Source organism: Carcharhinus amblyrhynchos, chromosome 5 (assembly GCF_965287045.1).
Source record: "Carcharhinus amblyrhynchos chromosome 5, sCarAmb.v2.hapA, whole genome shotgun sequence".
In the NCBI taxonomy this organism is placed as follows: domain Eukaryota; kingdom Metazoa; phylum Chordata; class Chondrichthyes; order Carcharhiniformes; family Carcharhinidae; genus Carcharhinus; species Carcharhinus amblyrhynchos.
The window spans coordinates 74,123,329-74,140,333 of record NC_137328.1 but is presented as its reverse complement, the minus strand read 5'-3'; the positions used below and the strand labels follow the sequence as shown (position 1 = coordinate 74,140,333).

General features: G+C 42.3%; 1 protein-coding gene across 4 annotated transcripts in view; it reads left to right on the top strand.

The window, feature by feature from the left end:
- mcc (MCC regulator of WNT signaling pathway) overlaps positions 1 to 17,005 on the top strand; it is a 192,106-nt gene that overhangs the window by 60,617 nt on the left and 114,484 nt on the right. Inside the window, exon 2 of one of the 4 annotated variants that reach the window (XM_080189016.1) lies at positions 9,748 to 9,857. The exons of the other annotated variants lie outside the window; for them this stretch is intronic. Coding sequence (XP_080045142.1) covers positions 9,831 to 9,857 — 27 coding nt within the window. The 5' untranslated portion in view covers positions 9,748 to 9,830. The remainder of the gene's footprint in view (positions 1 to 9,747; positions 9,858 to 17,005) is intronic. 4 annotated transcript variants of the gene reach the window in all.

Genomic DNA, 17,005 nt, shown 5'->3' with positions numbered 1-17,005 from the left:
AAAAGACCAGCTAGATTTTCCTCCAAATCATTTATATATACTACAAACAACAAAGGTCCCAGAACTGATCTCTGTGGAACACAGCTGGTCATAGCCTTCCATTCAGAAAAGCACCCCTTTACTGCTACCCATTGTCTTCTATGGCCAAGCCAGCTCTGCACGCATCTTGCCAGCTCTCCTTTGATCCCATGTAGCTTTACCTTTTGTATTAATTGACCATGAGGTACCTTGTCAAAAGCTTTATTGAAGTCCATGTGTACAACATCCACGGCCTTTCCCTCATCACTCCCTCAAAAAACTTGATCAGGTTAGTGAGGCATGACCTCCCCTTCGTAAAACCATGTTGTCTATCACTAATAAGTCCATTTGTTTCCAAATGTGAGTAACTCCTGTCCCTAAGAATATTTTCCAATAATTTCCCTCCCACTGATATAAGGCTCACCAGCTTATAATTTCCTGGATTATCCCTGCTGCCCTTCTTAAACAAAGGAACAACATTAGCTGCAGATGAAGTTCCAGAGAACTGGAGGATAGCCAATGAGGATACAAAGATTGTTATCAAGGCCTGAGTAATTTCTACCCTCGCCTCCCTCAGTAATCTAGGGTAGATCCCATCAGGCCCTGGGGACTTATCCACTTTAATGCTTTTTAAGTCGTATTATTTTTTTCAAATAATACTTTGCAATATATTGTAACTCATTACTGCAGCTGCCTCTTTTGCTAACAACTCAAAAGCTTTTTCATATAGAAAATTGAGATGACTGCTTGTACAAGGAAAATTTTGTTCATGTAGAATTATACAGGAGGTGAGTACAGATGCAAATTTTCCAGATTGTTCAGAGTGTCCTTACCTGATAATTGTGTGAACAAAATTTTTTTAAAAAGTAGTTGATTCAGAATGAACAAAGAGGGAAATGATCCAATTTTCTGTTTGCATTTAGTGGAAAAATGTATACATTAGCCGATTTATTGCCTGGTTTTCTGGAGTTTTCATAGACACTTTGGAATTAAGTTATGTAGCTGTCTTTCTTTGCAGGAACCGATATGTAAATTAAACCAATGTTAAAATCACATTTGATTTTTAGCTCTGCTTTCTAAAGATTAGAATAAAAAATACATCAGAACAATAACAATATGTTTATAATATTACTAATCTAGAGAAACCTTTTCAAGAGGTTTTCTAGAGGTTTGAGTCAAAATAAGAACGAAGCTAAGGGAGAAGAGATTGGGATGGATCATCAAAAGTTTGGTCAAGGAAGTGGGTGTTTTTTTATGGGTTAGTATTGGATTGCATGTTATTCTTTCTTTCCATGGATAATTTGAACAAAATTGCAATAAGTACAATCTCAATTTGCTGATAACAATGTAAGGTTTTGATACGGTATGGGTTTTGGAAAGCAGCAAGAGTGACTGCAAAATGCATTTTAGGTGGTTCTCAGATTAGCAGCTGGGTTAGTAGTTTAGAAAATAGATGATGGACCTATTTCAATTTGCAGCAGTGTAGGAGACAAAGTTAAGAATTGGGTAATACCCTAAATTTCAATGCACTGAAAGATTTAGATGAATTTTGAGACCGAGAGAAAATATGTAATTCTCTGAAAGTGTGTCTGCAAGTTGGTAGAACCATTTTAAAAAAAAGTAACATTTTGATTTTAAAACCAAGCATATTATTCAAGAGTAAAAGAAGTAATAATGAATTTATTATACAAAAATATTGATGAAGTTACTGTGCACAGCTTTGAACGTCCCATTATAAGATCCTAGGAATAATTCCATTGGCTCAGAGAAGACAAGGAAGACTTAATGGAGATTGGTTTTAAATTATGAAGGGCTTTGATATGTTGAGCAAGAAAACATATTCCCTTTTCTTGGTAATCAATTTTAAATTGCCATTGAGAAAGAGGATTGATGTTAATAGAAAGTTGCATGTTTTGTTCAAGCTTAGAACTGAATATTTTGAAGCATCTTTTTAAATGCATTGAAGCTTTTTCTCAACAGTTGAGTTGATTTTGGCTTAAGCCTTAATTCATTTTCAGTTAGCTGGGTACTCGTGCGAGCTTTAAAGATTTGGGGCTTGGATAGAGTCCAGGTATGTTTCCAAAAAGGTGAATGGTAGAACTAACAAAATCCAGAGCCCCTTAGATGACTAAAGAGACAGCAATGAAGAAGACAAAAGTATGCGTATAACAGATATCAAGTGGATAAAACAAGTGAGAATCAGGCTTAATACTGAAGGTTGAGAGGGCAAATGAAAAAGCAAATGAGAAACCAAAAGAAAGTATAAGGAGAGACTTGCAGTAAACTTAAATGGGATTCCCAGAATCTTCTATTAGCATATAACTAGTAAAAGTGGGGTAAAATCTCTTCTCTGCCCATTTGAAGTAGTGGAGGCTACCTCGCTGAATATATTTAAGTCACGGGTAGATAGGTTTCTGATAGACAAGGGAATTAAGGGTTATGGGGAGAAAGTGGGAAAGTGGAACTGATCCACTTAAGGTCAACCATGATCTTGTTGAATGGCGGGGCAGCCTCGAAGGGCTAGGTGGCCTACTCCTCCTATTTCTTATGTCCTTAAAATGAAGAGTCGGGCTTATTAGGGACGACAAAGAGGATTCATGCACAGGATAGAGGATTGTTAAGGTATTAAATTAATATTTTGCATCTCTTTTTATGGAGAATGATACTGCTGCACATGTCATGGTGAAAGAGAAAGCAATTCAGACACTAGAAAGCATTAAAATTGATCAGATGGTATTGGATAAACTGTGCTTCAAGTTAGAAGTCTCACAACACTTCTTTGTTAAAGTTCAATGGGTTTATTTGGTATCACGAGCTTTCAGAGCGCTGCTCTTCATCAGGTGAGTGGAGAGTTGGGTTCACAAATAGGACATATATAGACAAAGACTTAATTTTGAGATAATGGTTGGAATGCGAGTCTTTACCGGTACAGACAATATGACTGAAGAGAGGGATAAACTCAGTTTAAAGAGGTGTGAATTGTCTCAGCCAGGACAGTTAGTAGGATTTTGCAACCCAGGCCAAATCTGAAATAACAACAGAAAATGCTGAAAAATCTCAGCAGATCTGACAGCATTCGTGGAGAGAGAACGTAAGAACATAAACATAAGAAATAGGAGCAGGAGTAGGCCATCTAGCCCTTTGAGCCTGCCCTGCCATTCAATAAGATCATAGCTGATCTGTCGTGGCTCAGTTCCACTTTCCTGCCCTCTCCCCATAATCCTTAATCCCCTTGCTTATCAAAAACCCATCAACCCGTGTCTTAAAAATATTTAGCGAGGCAACCTCCACCACTTCAACGGGCAGAGAATTCCAGAGATTCACCACCCTTTGAGTGAAGAAGTTCCTCCTCAACTCCGTTCTAAACCGCCCCCCCCTTTATCTTGAGGCTGTGCCCCCTAGTCCTACTATCCTTTCTGAGTGGGAAGAGTCTCTCCACCTCTATTCTATCCATCCCATTCATCATCTTATATGTCTCAATGAGATCTCCCCTCATTCTTCTAAACTCTAACGAGTACAAGCCTAGTTTATTCAGCCTCTCCTCATAGCTCAACCCCCCCGGCATCAGCCTAGTAAACCTCCTCTGCACTCCCTCCAAGGCCAAAATATCCTTGCGTAAGTGCGGCGCCCAAAACTGCACACAGTACTCCAGCTGCGGCCTCACCAATGCCCTATACAGCTGCAGCAAGACCTCCCTACTTTTATATTCAATCCCCCTCTCTATGAATGCCAGCATCCCATTAGCCTTCCTGACCATCTGCTGCACCTGCAGGCTGGGTTTTTGTGACTCATGCACAAGGACCCCGAGGTCCCTCTGCACTGTAGCATGCTGCAGTTTTTTGCCATGTAAGTAATAGTCCTTCCTACCATTATTCCTACCAAAGTGGACCACCTCGCACTTGCCAACATTAAATTCCATTTGCCATTTCCTGGCCCCTTCGCCCAGCCTATCTAGATCCTTCTGCAGACTCTCCACACCCTCCGCGCAATTTGCCGTTCCACCAATCTTGGTGTCATCAGCAAACTTCGACACCATACACTCAGTTCCCTCCTCCAGATCATCTATATAAATGGTAAATAGCTGAGGCCCCAGCACCGACCCCGGGGCACTCTACTAGTCACCAACTGCCAATCCGAATAGCACCCATTGACCCCCACTCTCTGCCTCCTATTTGACAGCCAATCCTCTATCCACGCTAACACCCTACCCCCAACTCCATGCCCCCTTACGTTCTGCAATAACCTCTTGTTAATAACCTCTTAATATTATAGAATTATAGAGGTATACAGCATAGAAAAAGGCCCATCACATCTACCCAGTCAAAAGCAAACCACCTAACTATTCTCCAGCACTTGGCCCATAGCCTTGTATGTCTTGGCATCACAAGTGCATATCTAAATACTTTTTAAATATTATAAGGGTCGCTGCTTCCACCACCTTTTCAAGTAGTGAGTTCCAGACTGCACCACACTGTGAAAAGGTTTTTCTTCACAGCCCTCTAAACCTCCTGCTTCGTACGTTAAATGTATAAGAACATAAGAACATAAGAAATAGGAGCAGGAGTAGGCCATCTGGCCCTTCGAGCCTGCCCCGCCATTCAATAAGATCATGGCTGATCTGTCGTGGCTCAGTTCCACTTTCCCGCCCTCTCCCCATAACCCTTAATCCCCTCTCTTATCAAAAACCCATCAACCCGCTTCTTAAAAATATTTAGCGAGGCAGCCTCCACCACTTCAACGGGCAGAGAATTCCAGAGATTCACCACCCTTTGAGTGAAGAAGTTCCTCCTCAACTCCGTTCTGAACCGCCCCCCCTTTATCTTGAGGCTGTGCCCCCTAGTCCTACTGTCTTTTTTGAGCGGGAAGAGTCTTTCCACCTCTATCCTATCCATCCCATTCATCATCTTATACGTCTCAATGAGATCTCCCCTCATTCTTCTAAACTCTAACGAGTACAAGCCTAGTTTATTCAGCCTCTCCTCATAGCTCAACCCCCTCAACTCCGGTATCAGCCTAGTAAACCTCCTCTGCACTCCCTCCAGGGCCAAAATATCCTTGCGCAGGTGCGGCGCCCAAAACTGCACACAGTACTCCAGCTGCGGCCTCACCAATGCCCTATACAGCTGCAGCAAGACCTCCCTACTTTTATATTCAATCCCCCTCGCTATGAAGGCCAGCATCCCATTCGCCTTCCTGACCACCTGCTGCACTTGCAGGCTGGGTTTTTGCGACTCATGCACAAGGACCCCGAGGTCCTTCTGCACCGTCGCCTGCTGCAGTTTTTCGCCACGTAAGTAATAGTCCTTCCTACCATTCTTCCTACCAAAGTGGACCACCTCACACTTGCCAACATTAAATTCCATTTGCCATTTCCTGGCCCATTCGCCCAGCCTATCTAGATCCTTCTGCAGACTCTCCACACCCTCCGCACAATTTGCCTTTCCCCCAATCTTGGTGTCATCAGCAAATTTCGACACCCTACACTCGGTTCCCTCCTCCAGATCATCTATATAAATGGTAAATAGCTGAGGCCCCAGCACCGACCCCTGGGGCACCCCACTAGTCACCAACCGCCAATCCGAATAGCACCCATTGACCCCCACTCTCTGCCTCCTATTTGACAACCAATCCTCTATCCACGCTAACACCCTTGAATGTTACAACTAGAGCTAATATTTCATAGAATCATAGAAATTAGGAGTGGGGAAGTCATTTGGCCCTTTGCATCTGCTCTGCTATTCATTGTGATCGTGGATGATCAACCAACGCAACAACCTGATGCTGCTTTTGCCCCCATGTCCTTCGAACCTCTTTGCCCCATGTGTTATATTTAACTGCTTCTTGAAAATGAGCAATGCTTTGGCTTCAACTGCTTTCTGTGGTAGTGAATTCCACAAGCTGACCACACTCTGGATGAAAAAATATCGCCTCACCTCTGTCCTAAATGGTCTGCTTTGTATCCTCAGACTGTGACCCTTGGTTCTGGACAACCCCACCATCAGGAATATCCTTCTTTCATCTACTCTGTCGAGTCCTGTTAGAATTTTATTGGTTTCTGAGATCTCTCATTCTTCTGAACCCCAGCAAATATGATCCTAACTGACTCAGTCTTTCTTCCACCCCTGGAGTCTGGTAAACCTTCTCTGCACTCCCTTTAGAGCAAGAGCATCTTTCCTCAAATAAGGAAATCAAAATTGCACACAATATTCCAGGTGTGACCTCACTAAGATCCTGTATAATTGCTTCAAGACATCCTTGCTCCTGAAATTGAATCCTTTTGCAATGAGGGCCAGATTGCCATTTGTCTTTTTGACTGCCTGCTGCACTTGCATGCTTGCCTTTAGTGGCTGGTGTACGAGGACACCCAGGTCTTGTTGCACATTGCCCACCTAATTTGTGGTCATTCCAATAGTAACCTGCCTTCCCATTTTTGCTACAAAAGTGGACAATCTCAAGTTTATCCAAACTGTACTTGAACCTGCCATTCATTTGCACACTCGCTCAACTTGTCCAGATCACATGCCAGAGAGCATGTAAGGTTCAGAAAACTAAAAAGGAAGTCTTTCAATATAGTTTTCCAAATAATGTTATTAAATTAATGAAAATCATACCAAATGGCATGCAGCTACAATTTCAAAATATTTATGCATTGTGATTTCATTCCCTTTGAAGCCCTTATGCCTGCTTATTTTAATCTAAATTATATGTGAGTCATGTTGGCTGTACTCACCTTTTAGTTAGTGGTGCTGATAATATTGAAAAGACAAACACAAAAAGGAAAGGAGAGTGTGTAGAGTGTAGTGTTGCAGTTGTGGCTGAGGTGTAGAGAAAGATCAGCTTGTTGTGGGATGGGTGCATTCGGGGGTCTGGTGGGAGCAGGGAAGAAGCTGTTCTTGTGATCACTCCTTCTTAGGGATGGCTTCTTCCCTGCTGCCGTCATTCCTTTGAATGGACCTACCTCATGTTGAGTTGATCTTTTCTACATCGTAGCTGTGGCATTGTGTTCTGCACCCTCCTTTCCTTCTCATCTATGTACTCAATGAACGGTATACTTTGTATAGCACGCAAGAAACAATACTTTTCACTGTATACCAATACGTGACAATAATATGTCAAATCAAGATGTATTACTGCCACTTACTTTCAATCCAGCTCCTGATATAAACAATCCTTAACCCCATCTCAAATCCAAACTTTCCCTTCATTTAGGTATCATTCCCAAAACTTTCAAAATCATAATATCACCTACCTTGTTAGAAAGCGCACTTTTGTTAGTTTTAGCGTTAGGTTGAACTTACCTCAGATGCTAATTTCATCAACCCCATTAACTACCTACACAAGTTTAGCCAAAACCTTCTCCATTCCTGAGTTTAGGTTCAATCCACATCTGGTGCATTCTAAGACCCTGTACTTTCCCCTCCAAGACACTGTCTGCATACATCTCTCATCTTGCCTCCACTCTTATTCAAGTGGTCATCCATAGCTTCATTGTGAAGAATAGAGATTAAATTTCAGATCTCAGTGAAACTTACAGAATACTGAAAGACCTGGATAGAGTGCAAGTGGAGAAGATGTTTCAATTAGTAGGAGAGACTAAGATCCAAGGGCACAGCCTCTGAGCAAATGGACGACCCTTTAGAACAGAGATGAGGAGGAATTTCTTCAGGCAGAAGGTGGTAAATCTATGGAATTCATTGCCGCAGAAGCCTGTGGAGACCTGGTCATTGAATATATTTAAGACAGAGATAGATAGGCTCTTGACTGGTAAGTGGATCAAAGGTTACAGGAAAAAGACAGGAGAATTAGGATTGAGAAACTTATCAGCCACAATTAAATGGCGGAGCAAATCTGATGGGCCATGTGGCCTAATTCTGCTCTTATACCTATAGTCTTATTGTTTCTTGTGCACTATACAGTCAAAATTTACTCTTCATAGAGTACATAAAGGAGAAAGAAAGGACAGCGTGCACAATATAGTATTACAGTCACAGCTAGGACGTAGGGAAAGATCAGCTTAATATATGGTGGAACCATTCAAAAGTCTGATGGCAGCAGGGAAGAAACTGTTCATGAGTTGGTTGTGATCTCAGACTTGTATCCGTTTCCAAACGGATAAAAGTGGAAGAGAGTATGTTCGGAGTACGTGGGGTCCTTGATTACTCTGGCTGATTTTCCAAGGCGTCGGGAAGTGTAGATGGAGTCAATGGATGGGAGGTTGGTTTGCATGATAGAGTGGGCTATGTTTGTAACTCTTTGTAGTTTTCTTGTGATCTGGGTCAGGGCAGGAGCCATACCAAGCTGTGAAACATCTATGGTGCATCTGTAAAAATTGGTGAGAGTTGTACTGGACAAGCCAAATTTCATTAACCTTCTGAGAAAGTAGAGATCAGGAAAAAAATGAGCAAACTGGAGGGGCACCTGTAATTTGTGGAGCTGGAGCAGGAATGTGGGGAAAAACAAAATCTGTGGCATGAAGCACAGTTCTTCCCTGATTCTGTCTACCAAGTTCACTTTTTTAATTGATTCATGGGATGTCTTTCTCACAGGCTAGACCAGTATTTGTTGCCTATCCTTAATTATCATCAAGAAAGTGTTGGTGAGTCACCTACTTGAATTGCTGCATCAAGTGGCATCATACTTTTAATTCCAACATGTTAATGATGAGGTAGACAGTTGGCAGAGAAGGAAGGAACAGGAAGCAATTACACTCTGGACTCCGCAGCAAGTGTCCAAAGATCTGTGGATCAAGAATTGGCCTGTTCAGTCTCTCAAATTCATAACCGTGGGTAAACATCATAGAGTCCCGACAGTGCAGAAAGAAGCTATTCTGTCCGTTGATCCTGCATCGACGACAATCCCAACAAGGGCCTATTCCCATAACCTCTCAAGTAATCACCATGATATTAAGGGGTAATTTATCATGGCCAGCCCCCCTAACCGGCACATCTTTTTACTGTGGGAAGAAAGCAGAGTGCCTGGAGGAAACCCAAGCAGACACGGGGCAGACATGCAAATTCCACACAGACAGTCACCTGAGGCCAGAATTGAATCTGGGTCCCTAGTGCTTATTGAGGCAGCAGTGCTAACCACTATGTCACCGTGTCGCTTTGAATCGAGGATCAAGATAGTACTGCAGCCGATCTTTGTATGATGTAAAATTAAAGCCGATGATGATAGTCAAGCACAAAGCTCACTCTAAAGAAATTCCATGTTTGTGTTAACAAGAAAAGCTGGATGAATGAAGACAGTTGCAAGAAATAGATCAAAGAAGTATGAAAGGAAGATCATGCAAATGAAAAGGTTTTCTCACCAGTAACATGTTCCAATCCCTCCCTATTGACAGTAGTCTGTGATGTGAAATCGACCAACACTGACATGAGAGTTATTCCCCAAGGTCTTACAAGTGTTGTTTATCCATTGTATGCATGTATAAATAAAGCTCTTAAAGACAGCATCTGAAATATATGGGGTGGAATTTTAATGTCCCGCCATCCATGGGAATCAGAGTATGCAAGGGATGGGCCATGGAAAGCTCCATTGATCTTGGGCGGGATTTTGCAGTTTCAGGACAAGTGAGGCTGTAAAGCCCCAGATTTGGTTTTACGTAGAACAGTGGGATATTGGAAGGCATTATAGCATTCACTGAAGGCATAAATTGGGTTCTCTTTTGCCATCTGAACATTTTTGTCCTCTGCTGTTTACACATTTTTCCTTATTGTTTGTCTCCAGTCTTTCCAGTCAGCATTAAGGACTTCAGGATTGGCAGTCACCTCCCTCAAAAGGTCACTGTGGTAACATGGCCCTTTTAAGGGATGATCCTATGCGGGCCACATGATCAGGTCAGATTATCTTTAGCAAAGACATGAGAATCCAGGCCAATCTGGAGCTAGAGTGCGAGTCCAGGGCTTGGGAGGACCTCAGTTGGAATCAGGGTGAAGAGTGTAGACCTGTGCATATGTTTTGTCAGACCCTTAATGTACAAATAATCTCTTCTGCCTCTTCCCTCAATTCTCAGAAAGTTGAGGGAGATCTGGTAATGTTGTGCAAAATTATGACAGGTTTGCATAAAATAGGCCAAGGAAAGAGGTTTCCATTAGCTGATGGTATGAGAGCAAGGAATACAAATTTAGTACTCTGTGCATGAAACGCAGGGAGAATGTAAAAAAGAGCATTTTTATGCAATGAATGTTAATAATCTGGAACTCCATGTGAGGATGGTGGAAGCTGACAATCAATGATCAAACGAAATTGGATGTGCACTTCGTAGAAATGAAGTTGTAGGGCTGCAAGAATTGAAGTGGTGGAATTAGATTGGTCAGATCCCTCGAAACAGAGCTAACGTTCATGGACTGAGGACCCTCTTTCTGTGCTGTAATGACTATGATATTGCGATTAGGACCTTCAGGGTGCTGCTCTTAAGTAAGCTTAGTCAGTTCTCCTCTTCCTTGTGGCTTTGCCCTCCCAAATAGTTCTAATGAATTTTTGCACAATTTTTGTTACCAGAAAGGTGTTGGCTTTAGATTTTATGCAGTGTATTGATTCTTGAAAATGACTTGCTATACTTGGTGAATTTCTGAAATAAAATTTAAATATAGAAATGATTTTCCTTCAAGATTGATTTATTGCCTTGCTTTTACTTTTAATGGTCCGTATCATGGACCATTACACCTTTTCAGATTCCTAAAACTAAATATGTGTGATTATATACATACCCCTTTATAAAAAAAACACATGGGGCTATTTTTCTGATTTGTTTGAACAAATCTTCACACAGATGAATGAATATTTTCCAGTGTCAAATGCCCAACATCCATGTTCAAGTCAGATGCTTGATTATGTTTTTGGCTCGACAGATTGAGCAATTTGGTTTGTTAACTGCTTTGCAGACCATCTTGCATAGTATGTAGAGGGTTCTAATTTGTTGAATTTTGAGATAGTGGAATAATGCCAATTTCATAACTGACTTAAGTATTCTCAGACGAGCTAAATGGCAATGATTTGTCAGAAGTTGAAAGTAAATGCACAGTGTTGTAAATGTGAGAGGCTGCTTTTATTCATTGTTTTTTTGACCTGAGTGCATCTTTGGCTGGATTTTCATGGTATTATAGCATGAGTATGATGCTTCATGTGATTCTTTGAAGGAAGAAGTCTCGCGATGCTTTGTTCTGTAGTTGGATTGAGTCCAGATTCTGGATTTCCATTACAATAGCAGCATTGATGTAAAGGAAACCATTGGTATGTACTGGAGTTGTAGCATAATTATGTTAATTTTCTATTGCTACACTTTAGGGTTGTGAATCCTGTTTCTGATTTTGATCTAGTTTATGATTTTGGTAATATTTATGCATGGACAAACTGTGGTACAAACTCAAGCTTTTGAGTCAGATTGCTTGCAAGGTAAAGCATTGCTTTTAAAGACCCTTTGTGAGAAAGGCATAGTTTAAAGATCATTTATGAGAGGGTAAAATGTATCAGAATAATTATGTTTTAGGAAATATTACACAACTGAATGTCTCTCTTCCAGAAATGTTCCAAAGATTTAGGCAGTATAGAGCTCACTTGCAAAAGAGTACATTTAATCCTAATTGTCATATTTTTCTTGTATTTCTACATCAAACCCACATTTGAGCGATTACTTAAAAGTTTAGAGCCATCATTTGCTTCCCTTTTTTTGGTTTATGTCCACCAGTGTTAACTAATGTTCATAGATGAAATGTTCATGTCACCACTGCTCACATAAATAAAGGATTTTTTTCAAATTCTCATCAACTTTAAATAAACTTCTGCAGAGAAGTGTATTTGCACTTCAAAAGTGTTAAAATGAAAGTAAACTTCAAAACTGTAAACTGTTTTCAAAATCCTGTCTCGAAGGCAGAACTTTTTTCCTTGGAGTACACGTTCATCAGTGCACTAATGTCATACTTATCTTGACCTTAGTAACTGGATTAGTAAAGATTGTTGTGATGTGACTAAAACCTATTTTGTTTAGTTATCACTGCAGCCAAATAGATGTTTCAAAAGATTTCATCAAGGCTCCTGGAGTGAATAGGATTCAACTTGAAGATGAGTGGAAAAGCAAATTGCGTGGAGGGCGCAGAAAGTCTGCAGAGAGATCTGGATAGACTGAGTGGGTGAGGACCTGGCAGATGGAGTATAACTTGAGTAAATGTGAGGTTATCCACTTTGGTAGAAGTAATAGTAGGAGAGATTATTAACTAAAGGGTGAAAAGCTGCAGCATGCTACAGTGCAGAGGGATCTGGGGGTCCTTGTGCACGAATCGCAAAAACTCAGTCTGCAGGTGCAGCAGGTGATCGGGAAGACAAATGGAATGTTGGCCTTTATGGCGAGGGGGATAGAATATAAAAGCAGGGAGGTCTTGCTGCAACTGTGCAGGGCACTGGTGAGGCTGCAACTGGAGTATTGTGTGCAGTTTTGGTCCCCTTATTTACGAAAGGATATATTGGCCTTGGAGGGAGTACAGAGAAGGTTCACCAGCTGATACCGGAGATGAGGGGGTTAGCTTATGAAGAGAGATTGAATAGACTGGGCCTGTACTCGTTAGAGTTTAGAAGGCTGACGGGGGATCTTATAGAAACACATAAGGTAATGAAGGGGCTAGATAGGGTAGAGGTAGAGAGATTCTTCCTGCTTAGGAAAACAGAACTAGAGGGCACAGTCTCAAAATAAGGGGGGAGGGCACTTCAGGACGGAGTTGAGGAGGAACTTCTTCACTCAAAGGGTCGTGAATCTCTGGAAGTGGTGGTGCTACCTTGTTGAATATATTTAAGTCACAGGTAGATAGATTTCTGATGGACAAGGGAATTAAGGGTTATGGGAGAAAGCGGGAAAGTGGAACTGATCCACTTCAGATCAGCCATGATCGTATTGAATAGCGGGGCAGGCTCGAAGGGCTAGATGGCCTACTCCTGCTCCTATTTCTTATGTTCTTACTGTGTCATGTGCCATTTTAGTATTGAAGAAACATTTTCAGTGAAGATGCAGTTCAGTTTATCGTGTTAAAATTTAAAGAAGTAATCTGAACATCCATCATTTAACTGACAGAACAATAGCACAAAATTTCACACTTAAAAAAAACTTATTGTATATCAAAAAGAATTAAATAAGCTCTATTAATTATATACTATAAGGATTTATGCTATAAAATTAGTTCTACTTTCTATTACCACTAAGAGACCGGATGAAGTAAGGCTGAGTTGGTTTTCGAGGCAGTGATGAAAAGGAGATAGTGGATTTTGAAGACCCACATTTACAAAACCCAATATGTCTCACTGTCCAGTGCTTCCAAACATAATCAATGCATCCTCCTCCTCCTCCTCCTCCTCCTCCTCCTCCTCCTCCTCCTCCTCCTCCTCCTCCTCCTCCTCCTCCTCCTCCTCCTCTTCCTCCTCCCGCACAAATTCACTGCCCTTTTGGCCTCCTTTCTGTCAACGTGCATTTCAATAACTCATCCCAGCTCTTAGTCCAAGTCCTGCTCTGTCCATCTCCTGTGCTTTGGACTGCTATTTGCCCTTCCAATGTTGGCGCATCCCTTTATGGTTGACCTCTCATTATGCCGTGCCCAATGCCACTAGACTCTTAAATCGCTCTTTTCTGTACTGCTGGACCTCAGAGGCAGATTCCCGATGCCAGAAACTATCTGGGGACTCAAAAGACCTGATGAATTGATGTAAACGTATTCCTGTCTCCTCTTGTCCTTCACATATAGGGAGCCCATCATACTTCATTTCACTAGTTGCACAGCAGGGTAAATTCCCCAAGTCTGTCAATCTCTCCCTTGCACCAAAAAATCTTAGCCCCACAAATCTGAAGCCAAACTAGGTTTTTTATTGTGTTGATGTGGAGATGCCGGCGTTGGACTGTGGTGGGCACCATAAGAAGTATCACAACACCAAGTTAAAGTCCAACAAGTTTCTTTGGAATAACGAGCTTTTGCAGCATTGCTCCTGTATCAGGTGAGTAATGAAGGAGCTCGCCTGATGAAGGAGCAGTGCTCCGAAAGCTCATGATTCCAAATAAACCTGTTGGACTTTAATCTGCTGTTGTGAGACTTATTACTTTATTGTGTTGTTTGCAGAACCTTCACACAGAAGACCATCAGACATAGGAGCAGAAGTAAATCATTCGTCCCCTCAAGTCTGCTCCACTGTTCAATGAGATTGTGACTGATCTGAGATGATAATCCTCAAATGCACTTTACTGTCTTATCTCCATAACGCTGGATTCCCTCGTTGATTAGAAATCTGCTTATCTCAGCCGTGAATATACTTAGTGGCCCAGCTTCTACAATCCTCTGGTTAAAAAATTCTACAGATTCACTACCCTCAGAAGAAATTCCTCCTCATCTGTCTTAAATGAGTGACCCCTCACTCTGAGATTGTGTCCTCTGGTCCTAGACTCTCCTACAAGGGGAAACAACTTCTCAACATCCACCCTGTCAAGTGTTCAGAGAATCCTGTATGTCTCAATGAGGTAGCCTCTTATTCTTCTAAATTTCAATAAGTACAGACTCAACCTCCTCATAAGAAAATCTTTTCATATCCAGACCTTCTCTGGACTGTCTCCAATGCCAGTACATCTTTCCTTAGATGTGAGGGCCAAAACTGTTCAAGGCTTCCCTATTTTTATATTCCATTCTCTTTGAAATAAAGGCCAACATTCCACTTGCCTTCCCTATTACTTGCTAAATTTGCGTGCTGGCATTTTATGATTCATGCATGAGGACCCCTGTATCCTTCTATGCTGCAGCTTTTTGCAGTCTTTATCCATTTAAATAATATTCAGATCCTTTATTCTTCCTACCAAAGTGCATAACTTCACATTTTCCTACACTAAATTCAATTTGCCAGATTTTTGCCCACTCACTTAACCTGTCTATATCACTCTTTATACTTTGTCATCCTCACCACTTTCCTTCCCACCTATTATTGTGTCATCGCAAACTTGGCAATAGTATAACCACTTCCCTTGTCCAAGTCAAATAATATATGTTACGAATTATGGCCCCAGCACTGATGCCTGTGGTACTCCACAATTTACAGGTTGCCTTCGTGAGTATGCCCCTCTTATCCCAAATATCAATTTTCTATCAATGAGCCAATCCTTCATGTATCCCTTCATGAAGCGATGCTGACTTTGTTTGATTATATTATGTATTTCTAAATGCTCTGCTATTACATTCTCTATAATGCATTCTAACGTCTTCCCAATGACTGATTTTAAGCTAACTGAAGTATAGTTAGCTGTTTCTTTGTCTCCCTCCCTTTTGCTGGAGCAGATGAGTGAAGGAGCAGAGAAAGAGCTAAGATTTTACCTGTTAAAAACCTGTTTAAAATAAGTTTAAAGCACTTTGTTCTTTGTAGAACTGTTTAAAGCATTTATTTATTGTATTTACTGCTTTAAGAATTCTGAGGGAGTGGTTAGAAGGGATTTATGGGCCACCAGCTTTAAATCAGCGCCAGGTTTAAAAGGAGGCCTGGTGTAGACAGCGGGCAGCGGAGTGAGGGGGAAGCAGAGTGAGTTATTAGGGCTTAAGATCAAAAAGGGCTTGAGTGCAAAAAGGCCAGGTGAGTTCGTTTGAAAAAACAAGGAAAAAAAAAATTTTTTTCAAGACTACTACAGTGAATAATGGAGGGGCATGTGATGTGTGGTTTCTGTATGATGTGGGAACTGGTGGACCCCAGGGTCCATCCCAGTGACCATGTCTGTAGTAAGTGCAGGTTGCTGGAGGAGCTCCAGCTCAAGGTGGATGACCTGGCATCTGAGCTACAGACACTGAGGCTCATCAAGGGGAGAGAGGGTGCCATTGTCAATGGGGTGCAAGTGACATCCACCCCCCCTTGTCAGGGACAATAGGGGGCTGCTGGGAGGAGGAAGGGGGGGAGGAGCGGAGGCCTCAGCCTCTTAATCTGCATAACAGGTTTGAGGTTCTTGCTTCCAGTCTGGACGAGAATGAGGCAGGTGAGGTTGGTGAGCAAACTGCACACGGTACAGTGATGCAGCAGGACATAGGCAAAGAGAGGGGGAAAAGGAACGTAGTAGTGATTGGGGATAGTGGGGTGAAGGGTATTGACACTGTCCTTTGTCACAATGACAAAGTGCACAGAAGGGTGTGTTGTCTGCCTGGTGCTCGGGTATGGGATGTCGCAGCTGGGCTGCAGAGGAACCTGGAGTGGGAGGGTGAGAATCCGGTCGTTGTGGTACACGTGGGTGCCGGCGATGTAAGCAAAATGCGGACTGAGGATCTGGGGAGGGAGTATGAAAAGCTGGGAATGGAATTAAAAAGTAGAACCGACAAGGTGGTTATCTTTGGGCTACCGCCTGAACCGAGTGCAGACGGGCGTAGGGTTGACAGGATTAAGGAAGTGAATGGGTGGCTCAGGGATTGGTGTAGGAGGAATGGGTTTGAATTTATGGGGCATTGGCACCAGTATTGGGGTAGGTGGGACCTGTTCGGGCGGGATGGGGTCAGTCTGAACCGTGCTGGGACCAGAGTGCTGGCGCATCGAGTAAAGAGGACTGTAGACAGGGCTTTAAACTAATTGGGGGGTGAGGGTGCGAGGGTAGGTGCTGTTACAAGGTCTAAAGTTAAGGAGAGGGTACAGGTAAAGGAAGAGGCCAAGGATGTCCCAATAATAGAGGGAGTAGGGGGTGTGAGTATGGTTGGTGGCGTTACGGCAAATAGGGTCCAGGTGAAGGCTGGGATGAAAGCGCTTTATCTGAATGCACGAAGCATTCGGAATAAAGTGGATGAGCTGGTGGCGCAGATCGACACAAATGGATATGATCTGGTGGCCATTACAGAGACGTGGCTGCAGGGTGACAGGGAGTGGGAGCTGAATGTACAGGGCTATCAAGTGTTTAGGAAGGATAGGCAGGAGGGAAAAGGGGGGTGCGTAGCTCTGCTGATTAAGGATAGCATCAGGGTGGTAGCAAGGGATGATATTGGAGCCAAGGAGCAGAACGTGG